At 44.8% G+C, this 14647-nt stretch overlaps 1 protein-coding gene across 1 annotated transcript; it reads left to right on the plus strand.

The window, feature by feature from the left end:
* The first annotated feature begins 2117 nt into the window (after positions 1-2117).
* LOC109894787 (trace amine-associated receptor 3-like) lies at positions 2118-5106 on the plus strand. The gene is made up of 3 exons (XM_031828230.1): positions 2118-2217; positions 3002-3091; positions 3729-5106. Exons 1-3 carry the CDS (start codon positions 2118-2120, stop codon positions 4835-4837), a joined length of 1299 nt encoding a protein of 432 aa, XP_031684090.1. The 3' UTR covers positions 4838-5106.
* The last annotated feature ends 9541 nt before the right edge of the window (positions 5107-14647 follow it).

The following is a 14647-nucleotide window of genomic DNA, read 5'->3' on the forward strand; positions in this document are numbered from 1 at the left end:
AAGACAGGATGGACAGCTGATCGTCCTCGCAGTGGCAGACCACGTGCAACAACACCTGCACAGGATCGGTACATTCGAACATCACACCTGCGGGACAAGTACAGGATGGCAACAACAACTGCCTGAGTTACACCAGGAACGTACACCAGGAACGCACAATCCCTCCATCAGTGCAAAAACTGTCCACAATAGGCTGAGAGAGACTGGACTGAGGTATTTTAGGCCTGTTGTAAGGCAGGTCCTCACCAGACATCACCGGCAACAACGTCGCCTATGGGCACAAACCCACCGTCGTTGGACCAGACAGGACTAGCAAAAAGTGCTCTTCACTGACGAGTCATGGTTTTGTCTCACCAGAGGTGATGGTCGGATTTGCGTTTATCGTCGAAGGAATGAGCGTTACACCGAGGCCTGTACTCTGGAGCGGGATCGATTTGGAGGTGGAGGATCCGTCATGGTCTGGGGCAGTGTGTCACTGAGCTTGTTGTCATTGCAGCTTATTGTAATTTCAGGCAATCTCAATGCTGTGCATTACAGGGAAGACATCCTCCTCCCTCATGTGGGACCCTTGCTGCAGGCTCATCTTGACATGACCCACCAGCATGACAATGCCACCAGCCATACTGCTCTTTCTGTGCCTGATTTCCTGCAAGACAGGAATGTCAGTGTTCTGCCATGGCCAGCGAAGAACCCGGATCTCAATCTCATTGAGCATGTCTGGGACCTGTTGGATCGGAGGGTGAGGGCTAAGGCCATTCCCCCCAGAAATGTCTGGGAATTTGCAGGTGCCTTGGTGGAAGAGTGGGGTAACATCTCACAGCAAGAACTGGCAAATCTGGTGCAGTCCAAGAGGAGAAGATGCACTGCAGTACTTAATGCAGCTGGTGGCCACACCAGATACTGACTGTTACTTTTGATTTTGACCCCCCCTTTGATCAGGGACACGTTATTCAATTTATCTTAGTCACATGTCTGTGGAACGTGTTCAGTTTATGTCTCAGTTGTTGAATCTTATGTTCATACAAATATTTACACATGTTAAGTTTGCTGAAAATAAACGCTGTTGACAGTGAGAGGGCGTTTCTTTTTTTGACGTTTCTTCACATGTTCTTCCAACCTCACAGAAAGACACTCACAAACGCACCCACCCACCCACACACACACCCACACACATTCCACACTCCTGTTCTGTTCTGATGTGTTCTGATGTTCTGACCTACCCTCTTGACCACTCAGTAGTGGGCGCGGTGTTCTGTCTGTTTGTCTGTCTGTTGACACGCCCCCTTCTTAGAAGACCAGAAGCAACAAGCAACCCTATGTGCACTGGGTAGAGTTATTATTTTAGCTTGTACTCATACTGTGTGTTGAAGGTGTTTGTGTGAGTGGTGGGCGGGTGGTGACACAGGGTGGTGCATGTGTGTGTGTGTGTGTGTGTGTGTGCACTGTGTGGAGTCTGTCTGTCTGTGAAGTTGAGAGAACATAACATATTTCTATAATCACATTGACCAAGATTCATCTCCCTTGATCCTTTGAACCAACGTCCAAAACTCCAAAGATCCATCATGTGCACTGGAAAGAGACAACATATCGGGTTTAGTGGAGTTTTGCTCAGGGGTTGGTGTGGTTATTTAAGCACTAACATTTCTGGAATAAGAGGGTAAAACTATAACTTATTTCCATTTTTTTCAGAGAAGCGTCATTGATTTGACCCACTGATTTACTGACTAAGATAGAACTTTTCCGTAAATGTGGCGTCTGGGACAGTCCAAATCGACCTGCTTGTCCTATCACTTGTCCCACCGACATTCTCCGTCTGCGTCCCAAATGGCGCCCTATACCCTTTATAGTGGTGTGTGGCTCTAGTCAGAAGTCACTGTATAGGGAATATGGTGACATTTGAGACAAGATATTCTCTGTGTCAGGCTGTGAACTTTGTTTATATTCCGTCTCATTGCCGAGCCAATATAAGTAAGTTATGTGGAGTTGCTTGATTTACAAATGCAGTGTGGGTTTAAGTATAAATAAGGAAAGGTGAAAACTTTCTGATAGAATCAGGTCAACTGTCATAAGATGAGAGGAATGGTGTTTCTTCCTGCTCTGTTGTCTCTTGCAAAAGCATGAGTTCTGCTCATGAGAATGATGACAGCGATGACGACCATGATGACCAGAATAGGAATGACAGCGTTGTTGATGGTGATGAGAAGGATGACGATGATGGTAAGTAGTGGCAACAATATTCACAAGGATCGTGACAGCGATAAAGACGGTGATGATGACGATGATGGAGTCCTTTGTTTTGACATGTTAGCATGACTGACAGGAGCAGGGGATATTACTTCCCTCGGCCCCTAGAACACTACAGTCCCTTTGGTGTTAATTAAAAAAACATTCTTACTGAACTAAAACCATTTCTCTATGCTTCCTCTGTTTTAGTCTCCGGAAACAATGAGCACCTCCGGCTGCTGCTTTCGCGCCACAGTAATCCGATGAGTTGCGTACCAAACGCCCATCCGAGTAACATTATATTCACTGAGCATGATAATGTCTAACAGATCAGACATTATCACTGCAACAGCGAAGCGGTGCTATCCCTGCTTTCAATCAGCCCTTCTCAGGAATATAGTGAACATATTAGGACAGGTTGTGGACAGATATCTATCGAAATATGGACACCATACTCGACCACGAACAACCTACTCTACCAACCTGTCAGATAGGAAATCCCCAGAACAGCCTGCAAATATCAGTTACGTTTAGGAGAGAAAGGAGTAGACTGCTTTGTGCCACGGTTAAATAGGTCCCCAAAGGGTTCAGTGGAAAGGTGTGAAATGGTATGCCTGTCTATCTGTCACTGTGTGATTATGTTTCCTGCTGGATAGTTCCACTCCAACAGAACTGATGACAGCTGTATCCACAGTGGAATATTCTTGAATGTTCCACTGGGGAAAGGGAGCCCAGGGAAGGTCAAACAAAGTGCCCTCTTTTGCATTGTGCTTGACAGTCTTCCAAAATGGCCGCCTCCGAGCCCCACACAGGCATCATCCCAGCAAACATGACCCCATTGGCCCCATGTGTGTATTCTTTGGGCAAGGTGAGCACGGGCTAGCACACACCAACCCCACACCAAGCTCACACCAGCCGTTAGGCTAGCCCAGCACGAGCTAGCCTAAGGCAATCCCACACCAGCCCAACACAGGCCAGCCTACACCAAGCCCAGCTAGAGGCGGGGGCACGTTAGAATATTGTGGGCATGTTTACTGGGAGGTGTCTCGCTGTTTGATTGTTTCTGATAGGTTTTGCCAACATCGTTCATTTGTGATTTCCTTTGCGCTGGTGAGGCTTGTAGATAAAATTTGAGAGAGCATCTGGTTTTCCTCAGTTAGCCCACCAGGGAGATCGCAGTCTAGATAAGAACCCGAAACCGGCACCAGAACTATTAGCTTCTTCCGCCAAGGTTCCTGGCTGTGTGATCTCATCAAACACTGATTTAGCTACGTATCAGACTAAAACACACAGTTTGAGGTTTAACTAACAATGAAGTGCCTTGGAGAGGGATGGATTAAGCAGAACCAGCAGAATTCTGGGTGGTTTGTTTGTATTGGTAAGATTGTTTGAGTACACAGATTCCTCACAGGGGGTAAATTTCCTGTTTTGGAAATGTCTCAACCTACTGCTTAAATCATGCCAAAACGTTTATTAACATCATGGATATTGTGTGTTTTTGACAGAACAAGACCAAGCCATGGATAATACCAGTTTGGGATGGCCAGAGGATCTGGATGATGATGCCAACCTTTCTTCTCTCCAAGGTGACCTGGAGGACTTCTGCGCTACGTCGTCAAGGCACCAGGCATCCCAGGTGATCCTGTATGCCTTCTTTACAGCGGGCATCGTGTGCACGGTGGTGGGTAACTTCCTGGTGGTCCTGGCCATCGCGTACTACAAGCAGCTGCAGTCGCCCACCAATTCGTTCGTCATGTCCTTGGCGGTGGCCGACTGCCTGGTGGGGTTGGTGGTCATGCCCTACAGCATGGTGCGCACCGTGGAGGGCTGCTGGCTCTTCGGCGCCCTCTTCTGTCGGGTCCACTCCAGCCTGGACGTCATGCTGTGCACCGCATCCATCTTCCACCTCAGCTGCATCGCCTTCGACCGCTACTACGCCGTGTGTAACCCCTTGGTCTACCACCTGAAAATGTCCCAGGGCCGAGTAGCCTTCCTGATCGTGGTCTGTTGGGCCGTCCCGCTGCTCATCTCCTTCGGCCCCATCATGCTGGGCCTCCACAAGGCTGGGGTGGACATGGTGCCCATGCCGCCCGAGGACGCCTGCGTCTTCCTGGTCAACCGTGTCTACGCCGTCATGGCCTCCCTGGTGGCCTTCTACCTGCCCATGGGCATCATGCTAGCGGCCTACTGGAAGATCTACAAGGCGGCCAAGCGGCAGGCCATGCAGATCAGCGCCATGGAGAGCCAGTTTTTGGCCGGGGTGGGCAAGGACTCCAGCAAGAAGCAGAGGCACCGCAACGCCATGAGGAGGGAGAGGAAGGCGGCTAAGACCCTGGGGATCATCATGGGGGTCTTTCTCCTCTTCTGGCTTCCCTTCTTCACTGTCAACATCGTGGATCCCTTCATCGACTATAGCACAGGGGTGGAGGTGTGGGAGATTTTCCTGTGGCTGGGGTACGTTAACTCATCGCTTAACCCATTCTTGTATGGGTTCTTCAATAGATCCTTCCGTAGAGCGTTTATGATGATTATGGGATGTCGGATATGTCTGTCGAGCTCCTCACCGGGTCTGGACCTATCAAAAGAGAGCAACGAACGCAAGGTCAACCAATAGGAGACAAGAATTGCAACACTCCACACATGGATGTGACATCGACCTATCACACGCCAAGAAAGAGGGCAACGGGACACACAGACAACCAATAGGAGACTTTTAAAATACTTCATTTACCGGCTAATTGTGTACAGGTAGAGGACAATTGAAGGGATTAAGTTGTTATTGTTATATTAAAGAGGATTAAGCCACTGACTGATGAAAACATTGACGTTTAAAACAATCTGTGCATTTCTGAGACGGACAAAACTGAAGATTGAGCTGCAAAACCCTCAAATGACAGGGTGCAAATAAACACTGGATTTTGGTAGTCGTTAAAAATAAAGAAAGAGAGAAAGAAAATGCATGTAAAAAAATAAAGAAGTGACTACTCTTCAGCAAATGTTGTTCTAGTGTGGAAATAAATATAATGTCTGGTTCTTCTTTTGCATTTCAAAAGTCTTTTTGTGTACGTTTTTTCCTTTTTACATTTTAGCAAGTGGTAGTGATGCACAGGCTTTTTTGAAACATCGCCATCTCCTGGCCGCATTAACCCGCAAGATTCAGTTGCTTGAAAACGCCCCAAAAGCTTGAAAACCCAATTCGGTTTAGCTAAAAAATAATTCATGATTGATTTTAGTTTGTTTTGGAGTCAAAGATTTGTTAATTATTTTACTAAATCATTTTTGTTTTCGTTGAATTTTTAGCTTACAATAATAACCTTGTACACAACTCTGATGAAAGTTTTAATCATCTTACATAGTCACCTTATAATGAGGATACTGTCCACACTCTGTTTGCATAGAGTGCTTCTGACTACCGACTATCGTGTTGATTAGAGAAGAGAGGAGCACACAGAAGTAATTGGGCTCAACTTGTTTGCAATAAGAGGATGGTCTCTGTATGACTTTGCCATGAATGTGAGATGTGTCCCCTGCCAAGTGTGGACCCGTTACAAACTAGTTTCAAACTGATTGCTGTAATAAAGCAGTATGCACACACACACACACACACACACACACACACACACACACACACACACACACACACACACACACACACACACACACACGCACGCACGCACGCAAACATGCACACACACATTCGCACACACATAAACACACACGGTATAAACACTTGGGTTTAGATTGCCTCTCAGGACATATTTGTTAGAGGAAATAGCCGGGGCGAAAATAGAATCTGAAATATGGTTATGTTTTGATTAAATGGTGCTTATGAAATGATTACTGCTTGTGACTGGACAGACGGGGTCAAGCACTGGCACCAGCCAGTCCGGCCATGCCAAGTAAGAATAATAAGGGAGAGAATGGACTTTAGGTTCGTGCCAAGGAGAGAGAGGAAGAGAAGGATAGCGGGGGACGAGATGAGAGAGAGAGGAAGGGGGAAAAGGAGAGATTAAGTAAGAGAAGGAGAGGGTGTCAGTGAATAACAATGTGAAGAAGGAAAAGAGGGAATAGCACGAGATGAGAAAGGAAATTCCACCTGTGTTCTTCAATGTACTTTGTGCAAAAAAGCTAACACATCTCCCAAATGTTCTCTCCACTCTCTATTCTAACAAAGTGAGTCTCCACTTTTTTTTAGAGACCAAATGAACCACAACTAAATCAGAACCTGGCCAACATTGAAAACAGCCAAGACAAAAAAATCCTTCAAGCAGGTTAACGAATTATATAATTTTGTGAACATTTGCTTAAATTTCACGAGATATATAAACTCAGCAAAAAAAGAAATGTCCCCTTTTCAGTGCCCTGTCTTTCAAAGATAATTCTTAAAAATCCAAATAACTTCACAGATCTTCATTGTAAAGGGTTTAAACACTGTTCCCAATGCTTGTTCAATGAACCATAAACAGTTCATGAACATGCACCTGTGGAACGGTTGTTAAAACACTAACAGCTGACATACGGTAGGCAATTAAGGTCACAGTTATGAAAACGTAGGACACTAAAGAGGCCTTTCTACTGACACCTAAGACAGCGCTACAGGGAGACAGGATGGACTGATCGTCCTCGCAGTGGCAGACCACGTGTAACAACACCTGCACAAGATCGGTACATCTGAACATCTCACCTGTGGGACAGGTACAGGATGGCAACAACAACTGCCTGAGTTACACCAGGAACGCACAATCCCAGACTGTCCGCAATAGGCTGAGAGAGGCTGGACTGAGGGCTTGTAGGCCTGTTGTAAGGCAGGTCCTCACCAGACATCACTGGCAACAACGTCGCCTATGGGCACAAACCCACCGTCGCTGGACCAGACAGGACTGGCAAAAAGTGCTCTTCACTGAAGAGTCGCGGTTTTGTCGCCCCAGGGGTGATGGTCGGATTCGCGTTTATCGTCGAAGGAATGAGCGTTAAACCGAGGCCTGTACTCTGGAGCGGGATCGATTTGGAGGTGAAGGGTCTGTCATGGTCTGGGGCAGTGTGTCACAGCATCATTGGACTGAGCTTGTTGTCATTGCAGGCAATCTCAATGCTGTGCGTTACAGGGAAGACACATCCTCCTCTCTCATGTGGTACCCTTCCTGCAGGCTAATCCTGACATGACCCTCCAGCATGACAATGCCACCAGCCATACTACTCGTTCTGTGCGTGATTTCCTGCAAGACAGGAATGTCAGTGTTATGCCATGGCCAGCAAAGAGCCCGGATCTCAATCCCATTGAGCACGTCTGGGATCTGTTGGATCGGAGGGTGAGGGCTAGGGCCATTCCCCCCAGAAATGTCCGGGAACTTGCAGGTGTCTTGGTGTAAGAGTGGGGTAACATCTCACAGCAAATCTTGTGCAGCCCATGAGGAGGAGACGCACTGCAGTACTTAATGCAGCTGGTGGCCACACCAGATACTGACTGTTACTTTTGATTTTGACCCCCCGTTTGTTCAGGGACACATTATTTCATTTCTGTTAGTCACATGTCTGTGGAACTTGTTCCGTTTATGTCTCAGTTGTTGAATCTTATGATGTTCATACAAATATTTACACATGTGAAGTTTGCTGAAAATAAACGCAGTTGACAGTGAGAGGGCGTTTCCTTTTTTTTCTGAGTTTATTTATGGCAGAACCAGGGGAAGTGGGAGAGACAGATAGGGTAACAGAGTGTGACTTGAAGCATGGCTTTGTCATGCTGAGTGCTTTGTGTTTATGCCCAGAGAGATTCATCGCTCACACACACCTCAGGTGGATTAGTCATCTGGAGGTGCAACAGGAAGAGCACATGCACGCAAACAGGAACACACATGCACACACACATTTTTCAGATTTGTTTCTCAACCCTTCATCTGAGGCAAAGAGTCTTGAGATCTGGTCTGTGTGAGGGAGACGAGAAAAGGGGAAGAAGAGGCATACACATTTCCCATGTTTACCCTATACAGAATCTGATGTGTCGCGGGCCGTACGGTTGACCTTCTCACAAGAAAATGATCAAACAGTTCCATTATTCGAATGTCTGTTCCTACAACGTGCCCTAAAAGGACCCGACCCTGTTTCTTCACAGCAGGAAGCCTTTGAGAGGCGGTAAAAACACGTGTCCTCCTGGACTTCCTAATCTGCCCTTGCTTGGACGATTATCGCGATAACAACAGTCCACCCAGCATGGGATTGGTGATTTGGAAGAGGAAGAGGAACATTTAACTTCTCACCCTGCAAAAGGTTATATAGGCTGTCTGATGAGTGAGGCACAGTTTATAGAGCATCACTTGCTTTGGCTGTTTTCATCTGCAAGAAACATCAAAACAAGTTCTGATGGAGGACGAAGCTTATCGGCTGGGTAGTAGTTTATGATATTTTTTTTACCAGGCAAGTCAGTTAAGAACAAATTCTTATTTTCAACGACGGCCTAGCAACAGTGGGTTAACTGCCTGTTCAGGGGTAGAACGACAGATTTGTACCTTGTCAGCTCGGGATTTAAACTTGCAACCTTTCGGTTACTAGTCCAACGCTCTAACCACTAGGCTACCCTGTGTTTATGATATAACACTGTAGGTTCCCATCCTACACCGCAGTTGTGTTGCACCAGTTCATTTTGTCAGTAAAGTCATGTGTAAAGTCTTACTAAATCCTTAGGCATTACTAGGGAGTTTATAATGGGGAAGGGGGGGGGGGGTTCTAAATTTGATTGCACCATGGACATGTACAGTGCTTTTGGACAGTATTCAGACCCCTTGACTTTCCACATTTCTGTTATGTTTCAGGCTTATACTAAAATGGATCAAGTTTTTTTTTGCCCTCATCAATCTAAAGACAATACCCCATAATGACAAAGCAAAAATCTGTTTTTTAGAAAAGTTTTCAAATTCATAAAAAATAAAAACTGAAATATGACATTTACACAAGTATTCAGACCCTTTACTCAGCACTTTGTTGAAGCACCTTTGGCAGCAGTTACAGTCTTGAGTCTTCTTAGGTATGACGCTACAATCTTGGCACACCTGTATTTGGGGAGTTTCTCCCATTCTTCTCTGCAGATCCTCTCAAGCTCTGTCAGGTTGGATGGGGAGCGTTGCTGCACAGCCATTTTCAGGTCTCTCCAGAGATGTTCGATCAGGCTCAAGTCCAGGCTTTGGCTGGGCAACTCAAGGACATTCAGAGACTTGTCCCGAAGCCACTCATGCGTTGTCTTGGCTGTTTGCTTAGGGTCGTTGTCCTGTTGGAAGGTGAACCTTCACCCAAGTCTGTGGTCCTGAGTGCTCTGGAGCAGGTTTTCATCAAGGATTTCTCAGTACTTTCCTCCGTTCATCTTTCCCTCCATACTGAATTGTCTCCCAGTCCCTGATGCTGAAAAACATCCCCACAGCATGATGCTGCCACCACCATGCTTCACCATAGGGATGGTGTCAGGTTTCCTCCAGAGGTGACGCTTACAGACGTGACGTGCCTCTTACTGAGGAGTGGCTTCTGTCTGGCCTGATTGGTGGAGTGCTGCAGAGATGGTTGTCCTTCTGGAAGGTTCTCCCATCTCCACAGAGGAACTCTGGAGCTCTGTCAGAGTGACCATCAGGTTCTTTGTCACCTCCTGACCAAGGCCCTTCTCCCCCGATTGCTCAGTTGGCCGGGCGGCCAGCTCTAGGAAGATACTTGGTGGTTCTTAACTTCTTCTATATAAGAATGATGGTGGCCACTGTTCTTGGGGACCTTAAATGCTGCAGAAATTTTTGGTACCCTTCCCCAGACTGATATATTTTTGGAATATCTGTTGTTCCATGTAGAGAATGTGTTATTCAATGTGTTTGTATGGGCTAATAGCAGTAGGCCTATTTGTTAATATTTTTTTATACTTCAAAGGGTCTTACATTTCAAAATCAAATAGCAAAATAATCCTTGGTATCCATTTAGAAGAACCTGAACGGCTAAGACAGGGCTTAGTCTCTGAGGGGTTAGACTTGGGGCAAAGTTACCATTTTATCACACATGCAGTGTTTTGGGCGAGATAACCAAGATTTGTTGGGCCTCCATGTTGTTTATTCTACTAGAGTGTGTGTCATATACAGCGTTCCTCACTGAGTTCCCTGAATTCCTATCGGACCTTGTAGTCATAGCAGATAATATTCACATTTTTTGTGACTTTAATATTCACATGGAAATGTCCACAGACCCACTCCAAAAGGCTTTCGGAGCCATCATCAACTCAGTGGGTTTTGTCCAACATGTCTCAGTCATACTCTGGACCGAGTTTTGTCCCATAGAATAAATGTTGTGGATCTTAATGTTTTTCTTCATAACCCTGGACTATCGGACCACCATTTTTTAAACGTTTGCAATCGCAACAAATAATCTGCTCAGACCCCAACCAAGGAGCATCAAAAGTCGTGCTATAAATTCTCAGACAACCCAAAGATTCCTTGATGCTTCCAGACTCCCTCTGCCTACCCAAGGACGTCAGAGGACAAAAATCAGTTAACCACCTAACTGAGAAACTCAATCTAACCTTGCGCAATACCCTAGATGCAGTTGCACCCATAAAAACATTTGTCATAAGAACTAGCTCCCTGGTATACAGAAAATACCCGAGCTCTGAAGAAAGCTTCCATTAAATTGGAACGGAAATGGCGCCACACCAAACTGGAAGTCTTCCGACTAGCTTGGAAAGACAGTACCGTGCAGTATCGAAGAGTCCTCACTACTGCTCGATCATCCTATTTTTCCAACTTAATTTAAGAAAATAAAAACAATCCGAAATCGCAAAGCTAACCGAAAAGGAGGATTCTCCAAGAGAGGAGGGCTTTCACTTCAGCAGTAATAAATTCATGAACTTCTTTGAGGAAAAGATCATGATCATTAGAAAGCAAATTACGGACTCCTCTTGAAATTAGCATATTCCTCCAAAGCTCAGAGTCTGCACAACTCTGCCAGGACCTAGGATCAAAGGAGACACTCAATTGTTTTAGTACTATATCTCTTGACACAATGATGAAAATAATCATGGCCTCTAAACCTTCAAGCTACATACTGGACCCTATTCGAACTAAACTACTGAAAGAGCTGCTTCCTGTGCTTGGCCCTCCTATGTTGAACATAATAAACGGCTCCCTATCCACCGGATGTACCAAACTCACTAAAAGTGGCAGTAATAAAGCCTCTCTTGAAAAAGCCAAACGTTGACCCAGAAAATATAAAATACTATCGGCCTATATTGAATCTTCCATTCCTCTCTAAACATTTTGAAAAAGCTGTTGCGCAGCAATTCACTGCCTTCCTGAAGACAAACAATGTATATGAAATGATACCGTCTAGTTTTAGACCCCATCATAGCACTGAGACTGCACATGTGAAGGTGATAAATGACCTTTTAATGGCGTCAGACCGAGGCTCTGCATCTGTCCTTGTGCTCCTAGACCTTAGTGCTGCTTTTGATACCATCGATCCACCACATTCTTTTGGAGATTGGAAACCCAAATTGGTCTACACGGACAAGTTCTGGCCTGGTTTTGATCTTATCTGTCGGAAAGATATCAATTTGTCTCTGTGAATGGTTTGTCCTCTGACAAATCAACTGTAAATTTCGGTGTTCCTCAGGATTCCGTTTTAGGACCACTATTGTTTTCACTATATATTTGACCTCTTGGGGATGTCAATCGAAAACATAATGTTAACTTTCACTGCTATGTGGATGACACACAGCTGTACATTTCAATGAAACATAGTGAAGCCCCAAAATTGCCCTCGCTAGAAGCCTGTGATTCAGACATAAGGAAGTGGATGGTTGCAAACGTTCTACTTTTAAACTCGGACAAAACAGAGATGTTTGTTCTAGGTCCCAAGAAACAAAGAGATCTTCTGTTGAATCTGACAATTAATCTTGATGCTTGTCCAGGCGTCTCAAATAAAACTGTGAAGGACCTCGGTGTTACTCTGGACCCTGATCTCTCTTTTGACGAACATATGAAGACTGTTTCAAGAACAGCTTTTTTCCATCTACGTAACCGTGTTCTGTTATAATCTCCACCCTGCACAGCCAGAAGAGGACTGGCCACCCCTCATAGCCTGGTTCCTCTCTAGGTTTCTTCCTAGGTTTTGGCCTTTCTAGGGAGTTTTTCCTAGCCACTGTGCATCTACACGTGCATTCCTTGCTGTTTGGGGTTTTAGGCTGGGTTTCTGTACAGCACTTGGATATATCAGCTGATGTTAGAAGGGCTATATAAATACATTTGATTTGATTTGATTAGTATTCACCCCTCTCAAATTTTGTTGCAGTACAAAGTGGGATTGAAATGAATGTAATCAGGATTTCTTTGTTGTCATTGGTCTACACAAAATACAAAAGTGGAAGAAAAATCACCCCCAAAAAATAAATTATAAAAAAAACAATACTATACCTTGATTTGATACATATTCAACTCCCCGAGTCAATATACGTTAGAAACACCTTTGGCAGCTATGAGTCTTCTTGGATAAGTCTCTAAGGGCCCGATTCCGATTGAGGAAATTACGCCTTTCTTACACATGCCTTTCCTTTGCACTTCTCAGTAGTTTGTATTCAGACTTACCTTAGGAAGGTGTGTAACAGGCTTTGCAGGTGTGGTTCCCTGAATACATGTAACAACCCGCTTGGAGTTTGCCAAAAAGGCACCTAAAGACTCTCAGATTCTCTAGTCTGATGTCTGGGGGAAACATGGCACCTTCCCTACGGTGAAACATGGTAGTGGCAGCAATGTTTTGGTACCATTCCACAGATCTGTGCCTCAACACAATCCTGTCTCAAAGATTTACGGAAAATTCCTTCATGGCTTGGTTTTTGCTCTGACATGCACTGTCAACTGTGGGACTTTAAATAGACAGGCGTGTGCCTTTCCAAATAGTATCCAATCAATTGAATTTACACCAGGTGGACTCCAATGAAGTTGGAGAAACGTCTGAAGGATGATCAATGGAAACAGGATGCACTTGAGCTCAGTTTCGACTCTCATAGCAAAGGGTCTGAATACTTATGTAAATACGTTATTTTTTTTTAGATTTGCAAACATTTCAAAAACCTATTTTTACTTTTTCATTATGGGATATTACGTGGAGATTTCAGAGTATTTTTTCGTATTTAATCTATTTTGGAATAAGGCTGTAACGTAACAACATGTGGAAAAAGTCAAGGGGTGTGAATAGTTTCCGAAGGCACTGTAGCACATTCATACGGACTCTACGCACACACACACACACACACACACACACACACACACACACACACACACACACACACACACACACACACACACACACACACACACACACACACACACACACACACACACACAATCACCATATACTGTATGCTGCTCTGTTTATCATGTACAGTATCCTGATGACTAAATCACACCTTAGCCCTATACTTGTCTGCCCCTACCACTCCAGTATTCCTGCACATTGTAAATATGGTATTGGCACTGACCCTGGAACTGACCCTTTATATAGCTCACTTACTTCCTTGTGTTCTTCTTTGTTCTGCTTTACTATTTGTACAGTTGAAGTCGGAGGTTTACATAAACCTTAGCCAAATACATTTAAGCTCAGTTTTTCATAATTCCTGACATTTAATCCTAGTAGAAATTCCCTGTGAAATGTCAGAATAATACTAGAGAGAATGTTTTATTTCAGCTTTTATTTCTTTCATCACATTCCCAGTGGGTCAGAAGTTAACATACACTCAATTAGTATTTGGTAGCATTGTCTTTTAAATTGTTTAACTTGAGTCAAACATTTCGGGTAGCCTTCCACAAGCTTCCCACAATAAGTTGGGTGAATTTTGGCCCATTCCTCCTGACAGTGCTGGTGTAACAGAGTCAGGTTTGTAGGCCTCCTTGCTCACACACGCTTTTTCAGTTCTGCCCACAGATTTTCCATAGGATTGAGGTCAGGGCTTTGTGATGGCCACTCCAATTGCCTTTGTTGTCCTTAAGCCATTTTGCCACAGCTTTGGAAGTATGCTTGGGATCATTGTCCATTTGGAAGACCCATTTGCGACCAAGCTTTAACCAAGCTCTGATGTCTTGAGATGATGCTTCAAAATATCCACATTATCTTCCTTCCTCATGACTCCATGTATTTTGTGAAGTGCACGAGCCCCTCCTGCAGCAAAGCACCCCCACAAAATAATGTTTGTGCTGTTGGGATGGTGTTCTTCGGCTTGCAAGCCTCCCCCTTTTTTCCTCCAAAAATAACGATGGTCATTATTGCCAAACAGTTCTATTTTTGTTTCATCAGACCAGAGTACATTTCTCCAAAAAGTATGATCTTTGTCTCCATGTGCAGTTGCAAACTGTAGTCTGGCTTTTTTTATGGCGGTTTTGGAGCAGTGGCTTCTTCCTTGCTGAGCGGTCTTTCA

This window comes from Oncorhynchus kisutch, linkage group LG7, assembly GCF_002021735.2.
Source record: "Oncorhynchus kisutch isolate 150728-3 linkage group LG7, Okis_V2, whole genome shotgun sequence".
NCBI classification, from domain to species: domain Eukaryota; kingdom Metazoa; phylum Chordata; class Actinopteri; order Salmoniformes; family Salmonidae; genus Oncorhynchus; species Oncorhynchus kisutch.

Coding starts and splice junctions, on each gene's coding strand:
- LOC109894787 (XM_031828230.1), top strand. CDS start 2,118: ATGAGTTCTGCTCATGAGAATGATGACAGCGATGACGACCATGATGAC. Junction 2,218..3,001: donor TGAGAAGGATGACGATGATG/GTAAGTAGTGGC, acceptor TGTGCTTGACAG/TCTTCCAAAATGGCCGCCTC. Junction 3,092..3,728: donor GTGTGTATTCTTTGGGCAAG/GTGAGCACGGGC, acceptor TGTTTTTGACAG/AACAAGACCAAGCCATGGAT.